This window comes from Mizuhopecten yessoensis, unplaced genomic scaffold, assembly GCF_002113885.1.
Source record: "Mizuhopecten yessoensis strain PY_sf001 unplaced genomic scaffold, ASM211388v2 scaffold3853, whole genome shotgun sequence".
In the NCBI taxonomy this organism is placed as follows: Eukaryota; Metazoa; Mollusca; class Bivalvia; order Pectinida; family Pectinidae; genus Mizuhopecten; species Mizuhopecten yessoensis.
The window spans coordinates 997,877-1,014,956 of NW_018405252.1; the positions used below are offsets into that span (position 1 = coordinate 997,877).

Consider the following 17,080-nt stretch of genomic DNA (forward strand, 5'->3'; position numbering starts at 1 on the left):
TTTTATCTGTGGTCCCACATTGGATGGGGTTTATATCTGTGGTCCCACATTGGATGGGTTTTAACTGTGGTCCCACATTGGATGGGGTTTATATCTGTGGTCCCACATTGGATGGGTGTTTTATCTGTGGTCCCACATTGGATTGGTGTTTTATCTGTGGTCCCACATTGGATGGGTTTTATCTGTGGTCCCACATTGGATGAGTGTTTTATCTGTGGTCCCACATTGGATGGGTTTTATCTGTGTTCCCACATTGGATGGGTTTTATCTGTGGTCCCACACTGAATGGTGATTGATCAAATCAATTGATTCTTAGATGTGTAGTCCTCTTTTCAGTGTACTTACCAATTTCTCCTCCATGTCAGGGGCTGGTCGACTTGTCGGGTTGAGAAGCCCCTCGAATCTGTGGCGGAACTCCAACATCCTCATAGAATCTGGGAACCCTGGGTAAACACAAACGGGCACATTATGTCTGGATTCTTGTACAATTGTTATTTATTTACTTATTTAAACAGATATGGGTCCAAGATAAGGCAGATCTTGTATTATTCCAGTATATTGCATCAGTGACCTAATTATTACAGGGCAATGTGATTCTTGAACTATCAATGTGACCTATGAACTTGGCGCTATTCTTTGACCATCCAGAGAATTACCAATCCTGTCGTGACCTATGACCTCTGTAACTAAAAGATCTACATTTCCCCTTGTCTGTATTAGATTTACTCCAACCAAGTCTATGACTGTTCGTCAAGTTAAAACCAGTCCTTATAACATTCACCCCACACTTAATTAGTGTAACCCCTTATGGCATAGCCTTTGACCCCTTGACCTCTTACCTTGTCTGTATATCCTAACTGAGTCAAGCACCTCGCTGCCCCTGATCTGACTGCGTACTAGTGGTACATTCATGAGAATCTCCTCAGCTGTGCCTGGTTTATCTGTTGGTGACGGGAGGGGTTTAAGCTCCCACAGTCCTGCGTTGTGTTGTGGTAGGACATTGTGGACGAAGTGACAGTTGGTTTTCCTAATTGTCTCTATGATGGAGTCCTGTGAGTAGAGAATGATTGATGTTCATGTCATTTATAACAGACTATATCTGCCTGTCCATAGATTTATATGATTTAGCCAGAGACATACTTAACAAGTATTCCTCAAAGTTCTATAAAGTATCTCAATTGTAGCATAGTACATCCAAAGAAACGTCACATGCACTACCAAACAGTGCACCATTAATTGACCCTGAAAAAGCCATGACCAGAAGCCATTAATAAACCATTAACACCCACCATTAAAAAGACATTAAAATGGCTAAAATTAAGAGCCAGATTAATGGGAAACCTATTAAATCAATGGCCATTAACATAATATAGTAATGGCCATGACTTAAGTAATTGATGGCCATTAATGAATTACCTGTTTTCTTGTAATGGCTTTTTAATGGTGTCATATAATGGCCATTAAGCTGTAAATGGCCATCAATGTCCCATTAATATGGCTAAATTTAAGAGCCATTAAAAGTTTTAGTGAATTTAATGGGTGATGACAAAATGTTATGGCCATTAAAATATGGTCTAGCTTTGGATTAATGGCACAGAAATTATTATTTAATGGCCATTACATTTATTCTGTATGACCACACCGAATAAATTTAATGGCCATTAAAGAATGTTGATCCTAAAGGTCAGACCATTTTCTTGTTGCCTTAATTAGCTTGATCCTGTGATATTAAATTTAATAAACCTTGTGTAATTACGCCATTATGTTTGTTATACAACATCCTTACAAATCTAAATGTTAATGTACTTAAAATCAAAATAACTCCAGACTAACATGTTATTTAGGTAGAGGCAAAAAAAAAAATGTTGTGTTTCCGCTTTCCCTGCTATACATACCTAACCCAGTTTTTTGAGGCCGACCCTAAACATTTTTGGCATTTGGCCTTAAAAAAAAGATTTTGACAAAAAGCAAAAAATATCACTATTGAGGATAAACATAACCTGAAAATAGACCAATCACTGTGTATAAAAAATTGAATGATTTTCCAACCTTGTATGCTACCTTATTTATTTCAGAACCAAAAACACAACATTTTTTTTATTTTGCCTAATGATCATGTGAGTCAAATTACCAATGGAAAAAAGAAAAATCATTTAGATCGAGACAATACACATAATGTCACATCTGTTTATTTTATCAAATAAACATATGCATCATTGAATTAATTCAAGATTGACATTGATACTATATATGCCAGTTGGCACAGTGCATGACACATCACATGACACTGACAAGTTTATCATTCTGTCCCTATGTACTGACTCACCACTTGGAACTTGACCTGGAGACACAGGGAGCGTTTCTTGATCCCGGCGGTGCCTGACATGAACGTTCTCCTCATGCTGCCGACCCGACGCAGAGAGGTGGTACCTTCCATCCCTACGATGGAGCCACTCACCATCCCCGCAACCGGAGCCTTCACGTTGTTAAACAGCTGGTTTATACTCTGTCTGAAAAATACACATCAAAACTCATAAGCAGATTTCTACACCAAAACACAGATTTGATTAAAATGAAATACATGTTTAACAGGAAACTAATCTCAGTAATCTGTAACATTTTAAACTGTTTACACACATACTGAACTTATTTTGACTTGCTGATACATGGAGGATCTGGTCTGTTTCACATAGATTCTAGTAACAAGATATTCTGAGTTTAAATTTTGAACTTGGTCAGGCAATTTACAGCCCCTGTTACATTTACATCACTGAATTTACCAACATTTAATATTTCACTGGGTAAAGGCCTCAAAATAATGAATTCCTAATAATACAAATATCTGGTATGGACAGGAAGTGTTGTGGTGCATGATGGGATGGGTATGACTTACTTTTTGTTGTCCTGTAGGACGTGTGCCAGTTTTGACTTACTTTTTGGAGTCCTGTAGCACCTGGGTGGCCACCTTGATCTGTGGGTTCTCCCGACACACCTTGAGCCAACCACTAGCATTGTACTGTACGGGGTTAGTGCCCTGGTAATGGTTTAAGATGAATGTGTTGCCTATCGACGAAGCTTTCCTCAGAAGGCTGTCTCCTGCAATAAAAGACGAGTAAAACATTTAGAACAATAAATATCTGAGAATAAGGATTTCCAACCAAATAAATTATGTAATACTAACTTACTAAATGTTGCATTTCTGTGTAAATATTGACAGCAAAATGATTATCTTACTTCTGACTTTTTGTTCGCCATGGTTTTTGAAGAATCTGTCCATAAATGAGTCTTCTGTGGCCCCAGGGAAGATGGCTTCTTCATCTAATATCCATAACAACCCTTTTTTATCAGCGTCTTTGAGATCTTGTGAGGAGGTTCGCTGTAACAGAGAGGTAATGAAGGGGAGATAATTCTGGCTGCTGAACTACCAGTACAGTGTATTTAACTTGCTTTGTTTTATAATATCATAACTATAGAGAAACGGCAAGTAGGAAAAGCTCAAGTCTAATCAAAATATATAGATATAACTGGTAGGACAAATTTTAAAGAATACAGTGGGTCATCATTCAATATTCAAATCAAAAGTTCTTTATCAAATCTCAATACGGTTAAAACGTAAATACTTTTGTACACTTCAGGAAAAACTATTTAAATATTGAAGTTGACAAATAAAAATAAAAATCATAATAAAAAATAATTATTTCATATTTCATGCTGAAATTTCTGTCTAACACATGTAGTTTATTAGCTTATTTAGCCAGAAAATAGGAAGCGAACATAAGCTGTTTCTAACAGGTCTAGGAAGCAAAATCAACTGTAACAGATGATTTTAGGTAAATGTGACAGGACAATGCATTCCACCAATCACAGGACATGACACATATTACCTCCCCCCCACCCACCAACCAACCACCCCCCAACCTCTTGAGTTTATCGCATTACCAAATTAACCCCACAGACCCAATTGATCTTATCACAAAACACAACACACATTAATCCTCCCAAACATTGTGTTATAACAATCACAAGACACATTAACCCCTACCTAAGATCTGGTTATTCCAATCTGAATCAGATACATAACATAATTAAACCCACCCCTGACCTGGTTGTACCAATCACAGGACACAACACATAGTAATCCCACCCCCAGACCTGGTTGTACCAATCATAGGATACAACATATACCTGGTTGTACCAATCACAGGATACAACATATAGAAATCCCACCCCCAGACCTGGTTGTCCCAATCACAGGACACATCACACAGTAATCCCACCCCAGACCTGGTTGTGCCAATCACAGGATACAACATATAGTAATCCGACCCCCAGACCTGGTTGTACCAAACACTGGATACAACACATAGTAATCCCACCTCCAGACCTGGTTGTACCAAGCACAGGATACAACACATACTAATCCCCCCCAGACCTGGTTGTACCAATCTCAGGATACAACACATAGTAATCCCACCTCCAGACCTGGTTGTACCAAGCACAGGATACAACACATACTAATCCCTCCCCCAGACCTGGTTGTACCAATCATAGGATACAACATATACCTGGTTGTACCAATCACAGGACACAACAAATATTAATCCCTTGTTTTACCAATCACTGTATACATCACATAGTAATCCCACCCCAGACCTTGTTATACCAATCACAGGATACAACACACAGTAATCCCACCCCAGACCTGGTTGTACCAATCTCAGGATACAACACATAGTAATCCCGCCCCCAGACCTGGTTGTACCAATCACTGGATCCAACACATAGTAATCCCCCCCCAGACCTGGTTGTCCCAATCACAGGACACAACACACAGTAATCCCCCCCCCAGACCTGGTTGTACCAATCCCAGGATACAACACATAGTAAACCCCCCCCCAGACCTGGTTGTACCAATCACTGGATACAACACATACTAATCCCTCCCCCAGACCTGGTTGTACCAATCACAGGATACAACATATAGAAATCCCACCCCCAGACCTGGTTGCTCCAATCATAGGATACAACATATAGTAATCCCACCCCCCGACCTGGTTGTACCAATCACAGGACACAACAAATATTAATCCCTTGTTGTACCAATCACTGGATACAACCCATAGTAACCCCACCCCAGACCTTGTTGTACCAATCACAGAACACAACATATATTAATCCCACAGGATACAACACATAGTAATCTCCCCCCCCGACCTGGTTGTACCAATCACAGGATAAAACACATAGTAATCCCACCCCCAAACCTGGTTGTACCAATCACAGGATACAACATATAGTAATCCCACCCCCCGACCTGGTTGTACCAATCACAGGATAAAACACATAGTAATCCCACCCCCAGACTTGGTTGTACCAATCACAGGACTAGACAGACATCAATCCTGCACAGAGACTTGTTTGTACCAATTATAGTAATCCCACCCCCAGACCTGGGTGTACCAAACACAGGACACAACACACATTAGTCCACCAGCACATTTCATTATAACAATCACAAGACACAACAGACCTGGTTGTACCAATCACTGGATACAACCCAAAGTCATCCCACCCCAGCCCTTGTTGTACCAATCACAGAACACAACACATAGTAATCCCACCCCCAGACTTGGTTGTACCAATCACAGGATACAACATATAGAAATCCCACCCCCAGACCTGGTTGTACCAATCATAGGATACAACATATAGGAATCCCACCCCCAGACCTGGTTGGACCAATCACAGGACACAACACATAGTGATCCCACCCCCAGACCTGGTTGTCCCAATCACAGGACACATCACACAGTAATCCCACCCCAGACCTGGTTGTGCCAATCACAGGATACAACATATAGAAATCCCACCCCCAGACCTGGTTGTCCCAATCACAGGACACAACACACATTAGTCCACCAACACATTTCATTATAACAATCACAAGACACAACACACATTAAACCCAACCCCAGTTGATACACAACTTAAATTAAACCTTCACAGATATCTGATTGTACCAATCACAGAACACAACACATAGTAATCCCACCCCCAGACCTGGGTGTACCAAACACAGGACACAACACACATTAGTCCACCAGCACATTTCATTATAACAATCACAAGACACAACAGACCTGGTTGTACCAATCACTGGATACAACCCAAAGTCATCCCACCCCAGCCCTTGTTGTACCAATCACAGAACACAACATATATTAATCCCACCCCTAGGCCAGATTGTACCAATCACAGGACACAACAAATATTAATCCCTTGTTGTACCAATCACTGGATACAACACATAGTAATCCCACCTCCAGACCTGGTTGTACCAATCACAGGACACACCCCAAAGAAACCCACCCCCAGACCTGGTTGTACTAATCACAGGATACAACACATAGTAACCCCCCCCAGACCTGGTTGTACCAATCATAGGATACAACATATAGTAATCCCACCCCCAGACCTGGTTGTACCAAACACAGGACACAACACACATTAGTCCACCAACACATTTCATTATAACAATCACAAGACACAACACACATTAAACCCAACCCCAGTTGATACACAACTTAAATTAAACCTACACAGATATCTGATTGTACCAATCACAGAACACAACATATATTAATCCCACCCCTAGGCCAGATTGTACCAATCACAGGACACAACAAATATTAATCCCACCTTTAGGCAGATTGTTACAATCATAGGACACAACACATATTTATCCCACCCCTAGGCCAGATTGTACCACTCACATGAAACGACGCAAATTAATCCTGTCAGCAGATCTGGTTGCACCCAAAAATCAATCACAGGAAATGACACGCATGAATGTGGTCCCAAGATCTGGTTGTACCAATCTCAGGATACAATACACATTGATCTGGTTTGGACCAATCACAGGATACAATACACATTGATCTGGTTTGGCCAATTACAGGATACAATACACATTGATCTGGTTTGGCCAATCACAGGATACAATACCCATTGATCTGGTTTGGCCAATCACAGGATACAATACACATTGATCTGGTTTGGCCAATCACAGGACTAGACAGACATCAACAACAACTCCAGAATTTGGTTGTATCAATCACAGGACACAACATACATCAATCCTGCACAGAGACCTGTTTGTATCAATCACAGGACTAGACAGACATCAATCCTGCACAGAGACTTGGTTGTATCAATCACAGGACTAGACAGACATCAATCCTGCACAGAGACTTGTTTGTACCAATCATACAATCACTTCCGTCTGATTATATGAGTTAAAGGCTTACTGTTGGACCAAAGCCATCTCATTTCGGGAAACTTGGTTGACGCAGACCACTGTTAACCATTACCAACAATTAAGTCAGGTTGTCAGACACAGTTATGACACTGTTGTCAAGAATTGTAGCATCCCAATCCTAAGGTAAAACTAAGACAATCACATGACTGTAGTGAACCATTTACAAACTTTCTACATACTAGGACATTAACACAATTGAAGTGTACCAATCTAAAGCTTTTGAAAGACTAAGACAATCACCCACTGGATTTAAGCTTTTGAAGGACTAGGACAGTCTGAATCACTGTTAACCATCACCTTGGAAACCTGACAACCTGATCTCAGTTTTAAGAAGCAGCATTGGGGAAGTGTGAAAAGTGTCAAGTTTTTTGAAATAAAAATTTCAGAAAAGCAATTTCTGCTTTTGAAAAAGTCAGGTGGTGAAAAATAAGTCATACAACAATACTGTGAACTAAAGTTGATAAGACATGCTGATAAATTCCTGACGGTGAAATCATGGTGACATCTATACTAAAGTGTCAGCTAGTTTACTAGGTGGCAAAATAAAAATGACTTTCCACACCTTCCCCTCACACTTTATCGACAGCCATTTTGTCTGACCTTGCCCTTGGTTAATATCCTTGGGTTTTAATTCTGTGCCATGTCTAGTATCATGATCCATTCTATTCATCATGTAAGTATTTGTGTAATTATTTTGATCAGAGCTTATTCTGCAATAAATAAATATTTAACTGAAATTTAAAAACTCTAGCCAAAATCAGAGTTTTAAACATGAATTGTAAGATTTCATAGAATGGATCCTGATTGTCCGTGATTTCCTCAATTCTTACCAGTCAAGTTATGAATTGTGTTGATAGCCAAGTTTTCAATCAATTTTAAATCTGTATCCATAAGCAGTATATTCATCACATGATTTCAATATATTTTTTTTTTTTTTTAACTTTTCAAACAATACTTTCATTTAGCACATTATATCATGACGTTCATTTATCAATAAATACATTACTTTAAAAAGAGGCGTGATATGCATAAGGACTTTTTTTTATCAAACAGAATATATATTATACAAGTCCAAGAATATCTAATTCAGAAAGATCAGATATATCTATGGAAGACAATAAGAACGAGAGAAGACACAAACTGGACAAGGCTACAACAACAGAACTACAGGTAACAAAGCAAATCAAAAACCTAAACCAAAGAAATCACTGTGGATACCTCGTCCATGGCTGAGTGAGCGTGCTCAGCTTTACTGATGTCACCGACAGTGGCTGAGCCACCGTGATGGCCACCACTGTGATGGGTAGGGCCACTGTGGTGGTGGTGGGCGATGCCACTGTGGTGTTTAGTAGCACTGGGGCGCCCATGAGGCTTTAGGACAAAATGCAAATAATTACAGATACACAATGTTGTTTCAACATTTTGTTTCATGAAATACAGAAGAAAAAAACAAATTAGGAAAAGCAACCATTTATTATGCCAGATACAAACACTGAGATTAAGTTACCCGAATCCACATTATTCTGTTTATCCAAGTATTGAATACAAATGAAACTTCAAACCATGGGCCTGTTCGTTTATGCGGTTTGTCTATTTTTAAATGTAACATTTTCGAGTAAATCCTGGCGGACCTGCAAATATTTATGCAGGTCTTGCAAGGCTTTGTCAAGGCTCACCTAAAAGTAGCATCAGAATACTAGGTCCGACCTTATTTCATAAATGAACAACTTTGGTCCAACCGGTTCAACCGCATAGATCGCGATAAACGAAAACGGCCCAAATTTACTGTCCGAGCTCATCTTACTTAACTCAACCATTGTATGACAAAGATTGATTGAATCTTGGTTAAATGTGTTAAATATTAGAAATGTAAAAAATAGCCAAGAATATTAAATCATGAAAATTACATCTTGTTTAGTAAAATATATTTTCATAGCTAGAAATTGCATGAAGTTGTAACCTGTCGAAATAGGATTTGTAATAATAAGCTTGCAGTCCTGCATAACATGTTTATATAGTGTGAAAAAATAGGAGATACATTCCAGCAAGCAAAGATTTTTTCAATAATAAAAGTCTATACCCAATTCATTTTCTGAAATTTTTTCATAAAGTAATGATTCGTTTAACATCAATTAAAGAAGGTGTTTACTACGAAAGGCTGTTTGTGTCAAAAACAAGACAAACTTGTTCACGTTTCCATAAAACACAATACCATTAAACATATGTACATTTAACACACCTAGCTACCTCTTGAAGAAGTTAAATTCTAAGACATAAAACACAAATCCATTAAAATTAACATGTTTACATTTAATATGTTAAAGTAGTAGTTTAATGTTTTAAAACAATATTTAAGGCATTGATTTGAACATGCTTGTGTGTCTTGGTTTTGACATGAACCGCCTTTCACAGACAACTCAGGTGCAAATTGAAAACAACAATGTATAGTAGCGGAAAACATGTATATGTGTCATCAGAGAGATGTAAGCTAAAGATAGAACAGGTCATCTACAGAGTCTATGTGTAAACACTGCTGTTCCCATGGCAACAGCTGACCTTTGACCTCGGCAACTCTGATGTTGTAATGTCCATCGGGACAGTATTATACTTGTATAGGCTTTGATAACATATCATTTACTTACATGCTGTACATACTTTATATAGAAATATATGAAAAAAGATTAAAATTGAATTTATAGGAATACAATAAATAGTCACAACAGCTTTAATTAACACTTCCTGATAAAGCAGATTTTTGTGTCTTTTGGAGAATATTGCAAACATATCCTCCTCACCCTACCTAGCTCCTCCCTCTCCCCCAAACTCTATGCTCCATCTATCATGACTCACCAGTAGCTGCTGGGCCTGTCTGTCTATTAGAGAAACCATGGCTGCAGGACTGGTCGTAACAAACTCAAAGTCGCAGTCAATGTTTTCCTGTCATAACAGAAAAACAAACATGTCATTATTGATCCTTTATACATTTTCATTTAATACCTTTATCAAAGCTATGAATTCTACTTGCTATGACTTTTGGATCCTTTAAAAACTCATTTCCAGCACTATAAAAAAAACTGAATTACCAGTTCTTGATAAGCTGGTCTAATTGACTTTTACACCTGACTTACCCATACTTGGTTCCTTGGTTTAATAACAATTACATGTGACTTACCTGTCCTTGATTACCTGGTTTATTTGACTTATCTGTCGATGATTACCTGGATTATTTGACTTATCTGTCGATGATTTCCTGGATTATTTGACTTATCTGTCAATGATTACCTGGATTATTTGACTTACCTGTCAATGATTACCTGAATTATTTGACTAACCTGTCGATGATTACCTGGATTATTTGACTTACCTGTCGATGATTACCTGGATTATTTGACTTACCTGTCAATGATTACCTGGATTATTTGATTTACCTGTCAATGATTACCTGGATTATTCGACGTATTTGTCAATGATTACCAGGATTATTCGACTTACCTGTCAATGATTACCTGGATTATTTGACTTACCTGTCGATGATTACCTGGATTATTTGACTTACCTGTCAATGATTACCTGGTTTATTTGACTTACCTGTCAATGGTTACCTGGATTATTTGACTTACCTGTCAATGATTACCTGGATTATTTGACTTACCTGTCAATGATTACCTGTCGATGATTACCTGCATTATTTGACTTACCTATCAATGATTACCTGGATTATTTGACTTATCTGTCAATGATTACCTGTCCATGATTACCTGGATTATGTAGCTTACCTGTCGATGATTACCTGCATTATTTGACTTACCTGTCAATGATTACCTGGATTATTTGACTTACCTGTCAATGATTACCTGGTTTATTTGACTTACCTGTTGATGATTACCTGGATTATTTGACTTACCTGTCAATGATTACCTGTCGATGATTACCTGGATTATTTGACTTACCTATCAATGATTACCTGGTTTATTTGACTTACCTGTCGATGATTACCTGGATTATTTGACTTACCTGTCGATGGTTACCTGGATTATTTGACTTACCTGTCAATGATTACCTGGATTATTTGACTTATCTGTCAATGATTCCCTGGATTATTTGACTTACCTGTCAATGATTACCTGGGTTATTTGACTACTGACTAACCTGTCGACGATTGCCTAAATTATTTGACTTACCTGACTATACCTGTCCTGTTGTATGGTAAAGGTGAGATCATGGAACAGCAGTTGAAGCCGTTCCTGCGTGTAGTTGTGACAGAGGTCCTCAAAAGTCGCACCCGACTGGCGTCCACAGGTTGTGGGATTTTGGAACCCGGGCGTATCCACCAGGGTAATAGACGCGGTTGTTCGGTACGTGGACGAGAGAGATCTAATAACACAAACCAACACTGCTACAGATTCTTTGTTAAGGCATTTACATAGTTAGTCTATGTTCAATCAAAGAGGGACAACTCTAAATTCTTTGTATTTGTAGTGTCTTCTTACTACACCTCAATACTGTTGTGTTACTAGGCAGGTGACTTACCTGTTGATAAGGGACACGAGTGCATTGAACACGTCGGAGTAGAGACCTATGACGAAGCCCTCGAGAGCGTCCATAGCACTCTGGTGAGCCTCGTTGGCTCCTTTGTCTGCTGGACTGTTTCTGTAAAGTCAAGTTATGGACATTTAAATAAGGACCACACCATACAGGGCTAAAACAAGTACTTCTAATGGTCAGGGTATCACACACTACATGGCTGAAATAAGCACTTCTAATGGTCGGGTAATCATGCCCTACAGGGCTGAAATAATCACTTCTAATGGTCGGGTAATCACGCCCTACAGGGCTGAAATAATCACTTCTAATGGTCAAGTAATCACGCTTTACAGGGCCAAAATAAGTACTTCTAATGGTCAACTAATAATGACATGCCTGATAGAAGAATTACATGTGAGCGTCCCTGACTACACAGACATACCTGACAGAGGTGTTGCGCGTCAACGTCCCCGACCCAGCACTGGAAAAGATTTGTCTGGAGAGTTCCTCCACAGGTAACCCTAGCAATGCCGCGGCCTTCTGGGCGGCTGCCGGTCGGGCGAACTGTGGTTTATTGTTCTGGCCTTAAACAAAAAATAACCTCTCAAATGACACAGGTGCTAGTCTAAATACATCTCAAATGACACAGGTAGCTAGTATATATACAATCATATTTCTATGTAATTATTATAATATATTATAGTATTGTAATATTGCTATTGTATTTTTTTCCATTGATGGTCAGGAGTGGAAGACATTTCGAGAGACAACGTCAGTGTGACACAGCTCCATACACAAGTGTTTGCTGATTGCTATTAGTGTTGTCGAGTGAGACGTACCCCTGGTATATAGCAGCTAACACAATACACAAAGTAAGACACGTCCCCCTGACGGCCCCGGCCACACCGAGGTGGTATATAGCAGCTAACACAAAACACAGAGTAAGACAAGTACCCCTGACGGCCCTGGCCAAACCAAGGTGGTATATAGCAGCTAACACAAAACACAAAGGAAGACACGTACCCCTGACGGCCCCGGCCACACCGAGGAGGTATATAGCAGCTAACACAAAACACAAAGTAATACAAGTACCCCTGACGGCCCTGGCCACACCAAGTTGGTATATAGCAGCTAACACAAAACACAAAGGAAGACACGTACCCCTGACGGCCCCGGCCACACCAAGGTGGTATATAGCAGCTAACACAAAACACAAAGTAAGACACATACCCCAAACGGCCCCGGCCACACCAAGGTGGTATATAGCAGCTAACACAAAACACAAAGCTTTTCTCTCCTCATCGCTGACGCCCACCAGGTCCATGGCGTTGTAGATTTTGGCCCAGGCACTCGACGCTCGCTGCCTGTCCTCTGACTGTTAAAACATGTTATATACACTGTTAACGGTTTTATCACTATACATTCAGATTTACTTTACACAGATGGGACCAGTTGTCTTTTGTTCTCTTTTCTCTCCAATATCAAGCTTTTGTTTATTTACACCACAACTTCTCTTTTTGATATTATACATTAAAACCAAACAAATCAGCTGTGCATCAAATATTTCTATGATTTTTCTTAAATTACTTGTTTATATTTTCATATTGCTATGATGATCTGTCTAGTATCAATGTTTGAACTGTACATAAAACTGTATCTACCCTCTGTAATGGTGTCATAAACAGGTTCGGCTCGTTCAATGAATTCAGATGAAGTTCATTCCTGTAAAAGAAAAAGACTATGTATAATAACAGGATTATCTCCCCTTACAGCAATAAAAAACTCTGGTAAGAAGTAACAAGAGATGGTAACTGTTCAGTGGCTAATATTAATGAGCATTTTATGTTTTTACCCCATTCAACGATCTGGGTGATGAAAGGCAACTTGTAAACATTGTAGACGATTTATCATTTAATCATCAGTTCAACATGTGTATTTATGACTTGGTCTTATTATACAATGTTTAACTGTAGAATGTGATATATGGAACAAATCATTTTTGTTCTATTGCTCTGACTCTTAGGTGACCTTATGGAAACCTTGTGGATTATCATCTCTACCATTTTTATCATGGATTGCCAGGACAAATACAACAGACGTAATACAAAGCATTTATCAAGTTTCTGATGAAGTGCTGTCAAGGACTGTAGCGCGTGTCCTGGACCTGCCTACCTCAATGTTGAGTCTATCCCTGCTAACATCTGGTAGAACACATGGAAACTTGGCTCCCCCTCAGGTCGACGCACAACACGTGTCTTCTCAAACAAAAATATCTACAAAGCAAACATATATATTATATAATTTTTTACCTCACCCTTTCATCATCCTAATTTTTATCACTGTGCAGTTTCAGCCTCTGGTTTTGAACAGCCTTCAATCAAAAATATTTGAGAATATGAATTTTGATTTAAGAGGTTTTTACAGTAGTCATCATATTTTGCTTTAAAGATTCCTGTGCCATACCTTAGTTCACTGTTTCTATTATAATATTGTGTTTGGCCAATCAGAACATTATAATCTGTTGTTACCATACTTGCCAGCTCTCCCTATTTTGGAGGGAGTCTCGCGACCCTAAAATTGAGCATTTTCAACCTGTGAACTTGCTAAACTATTCCTATTTTGAAAGATCCGATGATTGCATCTGAAAGAACATGTCAAAAGATGCCATTTAAAAGTATTTATTTTCCCCTAGGGGATATATTCACTCCCTTTCTATATGTTTGTTCTGAGTACGGGTAGTCTCCCCCATGTGTAATCTCCCCCATGTGTAATCTCCCCCATGTGGAGTCTCCCCCATGTGTAATCTCCCCATGTGTAATCTCCCCCGTGTGTAGTCTCCCCATGTGTAACCTCCCCAATGTGTAATCTGTAGTCTCCCCCGCGTCCCCCGTGTGTAGTCTCCCCATGTGTAACCTCCCCCATGTGTAGTCTCCCCCGTGTGTAGTCTCCCCCATGTGTAATCTCCCCATGTGTAATCTCCCCCGTGTGTAGTCTCCCCCATGTGTAGTCTCCCCCATGTGTAGTCTCCCCCATGTGTAGTCTCCCCCATGTGTATTCTCCTCCATGTGTAATCTCCCCCATGTATAGTCTCCCCCATGTGTTACCTCCCCCATGTGTAATCTCCCCCATGTGTACTCTCCCCCATGTGTAATCTCCCCCATGTGTTATCTCCCCCATGTGTAGTCTCCCCCGTGTGTAATCTCCCCCGTGTGTAATCTCCCCCGTGTGTAGTCTCCCCCGTGTGTAGTCTCCCCCGTGTGTAGTCTCCCCCGTGTGTAGTCTCCCCCGTGTGTAGTCTCCCCCGTGTGTAGTCTCCCCCGTGTGTAGTCTCCCCCGTGTGTAGTCTCCCCCGTGTGTAGTCTCCCCCGTGTGTAGTCTCCCCCGTGTGTAGTCTCCCCCGTGTGTAGTCTCCCCCGTGTGTAGTCTCCCCCGTGTGTAGTCTCCCCCGTGTGTAGTCTCCCCCGTGTGTAGTCTCCCCCGTGTGTAGTCTCCCCCGTGTGTAGTCTCCCCCATGTGTAATCTCCCCCATGTGCAGTCTCCCCCATGTGTAATCTCCCCCATGTGTAATCTCCCCCGTGTGTAGTCTCCCCCGTGTGTAATCTCCCCCATGTGTAGCCTCCCCATGTGTAGTCTCCCCATGTGTAGTCTCCCCCATCTGTAGTCTCCCCCGTGTGTAGTCTCCCCCATGTGTAGTCTCCCCCATGTATAGTCTCCCCCATGTGTAATCTCCCCCATGTGTAGTCTCCCACATGTGTAATCTCCCCCATGTGTAGTCTCCCCCATGTGTAATCTCCCCCATGTGTAGTCTCCCCCGTGTGTAATCTCCCCCATGTGTAATCTCCCCCGTGTGTAGTCTCCCCCGTGTGTAGTCTCCCCCGTGTGTAGTCTCCCCCGTGTGTAGTCTCCCCCGTGTGTAGTCTCCCCCGTGTGTAGTCTCCCCCGTGTGTAGTCTCCCCCGTGTGTAGTCTCCCCCGTGTGTAGTCTCCCCCGTGTGTAGTCTCCCCCGTGTGTAGTCTCCCCCGTGTGTAGTCTCCCCCGTGTGTAGTCTCCCCCGTGTGTAGTCTCCCCCGTGTGTAGTCTCCCCCGTGTGTAGTCTCCCCCGTGTGTAGTCTCCCCCGTGTGTAGTCTCCCCCATGTGTAGTCTCCCCCGTGTGTAGTCTCCCCCATGTGTAGTCTCCCCCATGTGTAGTCTCCCCCATGTGTAGTCTCCCCCATGTGTAGTCTCCCCCATGTGTAGTCTCCCCCATGTGTAGTCTCCCCCATGTGTAGTCTCCCCCATGTGTAGTCTCCCCCATGTGTAGTCTCCCCCATGTGTAGTCTCCCCCATGTGTAGTCTCCCCCATGTGTAGTCTCCCCCATGTGTAGTCTCCCCCATGTGTAGTCTCCCCCATGTGTAGTCTCCCCCATGTGTAGTCTCCCCCATGTGTAGTCTCCCCCATGTGTAGTCTCCCCCATGTGTAGTCTCCCCCATGTGTAGTCTCCCCCATGTGTAGTCTCCCCCATGTGTAGTCTCCCCCATGTGTAGTCTCCCCCGTGTGTAGTCTCCCCCGTGTGTAGTCTCCCCCGTGTGTAGTCTCCCCCGTGTGTAGTCTCCCCCGTGTGTAGTCTCCCCCGTGTGTAGTCTCCCCCATGTGTAATCTCCCCCATGTGCAGTCTCCCCCATGTGTAATCTCCCCCATGTGTAATCTCCCCCGTGTGTAGTCTCCCCCGTGTGTAATCTCCCCCATGTGTAGCCTCCCCATGTGTAGTCTCCCCATGTGTAGTCTCCCCCATGTGTAGTCTCCCCAATGTGTAATCTGTAGTCTCCCCCGCGTGTAATCTCCCCCATGTGTAGCCTCCCCCATGTGTAATCTCCCCCATGTGTAATCTCCCCCCTGTGTAGTCTCCCCATGTGTAATCTCCCCCATGTGTAGTCTCCCACATGTGTAATCTCCCCCATGTGTAGTTTCCCCCCTGTGTAATCTCCCCCATGTGTAGTCTCCCCCCTGTGTAGTCTCCCCCATGTGTAGTCTCCCACATGTGTAATCTCCCCCATGTGTAGTTTCCCCCCTGTGTAATCTCCCCCATGTGTAGTCTCCCCATGTGTAGTCTCCCCCATGTGTAGTCTCCCCCATGTGTAATCTCCGCCATGTGTAATCTCCCCCGTGTGTAGTCTCCCCATGTGTAGTCTCCCCCATGTGTAGTCTCCCCCATGTGTAGTCTCCCCCATGTGTAGTCTCCCCCATGTGTAATCTCCCC

The 17,080-nt window shown here is 41.6% G+C and overlaps 1 protein-coding gene across 6 annotated transcripts in view; it reads right to left on the bottom strand.

Annotated features, from left to right (window-relative positions):
- The window catches only part of LOC110448154 (unconventional myosin-XVIIIa-like), a 133,070-nt gene that overhangs the window by 55,911 nt on the left and 60,079 nt on the right, over nucleotides 1-17,080 (bottom strand). For 4 of the 6 annotated variants that reach the window (XM_021494242.1, XM_021494241.1, XM_021494246.1 and 1 more), the window contains exons 6-18: nucleotides 14,015-14,115; nucleotides 13,504-13,564; nucleotides 13,004-13,217; nucleotides 12,285-12,426; nucleotides 11,849-11,968; nucleotides 11,500-11,692; nucleotides 10,169-10,255; nucleotides 8,537-8,689; nucleotides 3,235-3,376; nucleotides 2,934-3,096; nucleotides 2,327-2,510; nucleotides 840-1,050; nucleotides 346-443 (exon numbers count right to left, since the gene is read on the bottom strand). In XM_021494242.1, coding sequence (XP_021349917.1) covers nucleotides 346-443; nucleotides 840-1,050; nucleotides 2,327-2,510; nucleotides 2,934-3,096; nucleotides 3,235-3,376; nucleotides 8,537-8,689; nucleotides 10,169-10,255; nucleotides 11,500-11,692; nucleotides 11,849-11,968; nucleotides 12,285-12,426; nucleotides 13,004-13,217; nucleotides 13,504-13,564; nucleotides 14,015-14,115 — 1,869 coding nt within the window. Of the gene's footprint in view, nucleotides 1-345; nucleotides 444-839; nucleotides 1,051-2,326; nucleotides 2,511-2,933; nucleotides 3,097-3,234; nucleotides 3,377-8,536; nucleotides 8,690-9,398; nucleotides 9,411-10,168; nucleotides 10,256-11,499; nucleotides 11,693-11,848; nucleotides 11,969-12,284; nucleotides 12,427-13,003; nucleotides 13,218-13,503; nucleotides 13,565-14,014; nucleotides 14,116-17,080 lie in introns of all 6 variants that reach the window. The other 2 variants (XM_021494243.1, XM_021494244.1) reach the window with 2 other exon arrangements.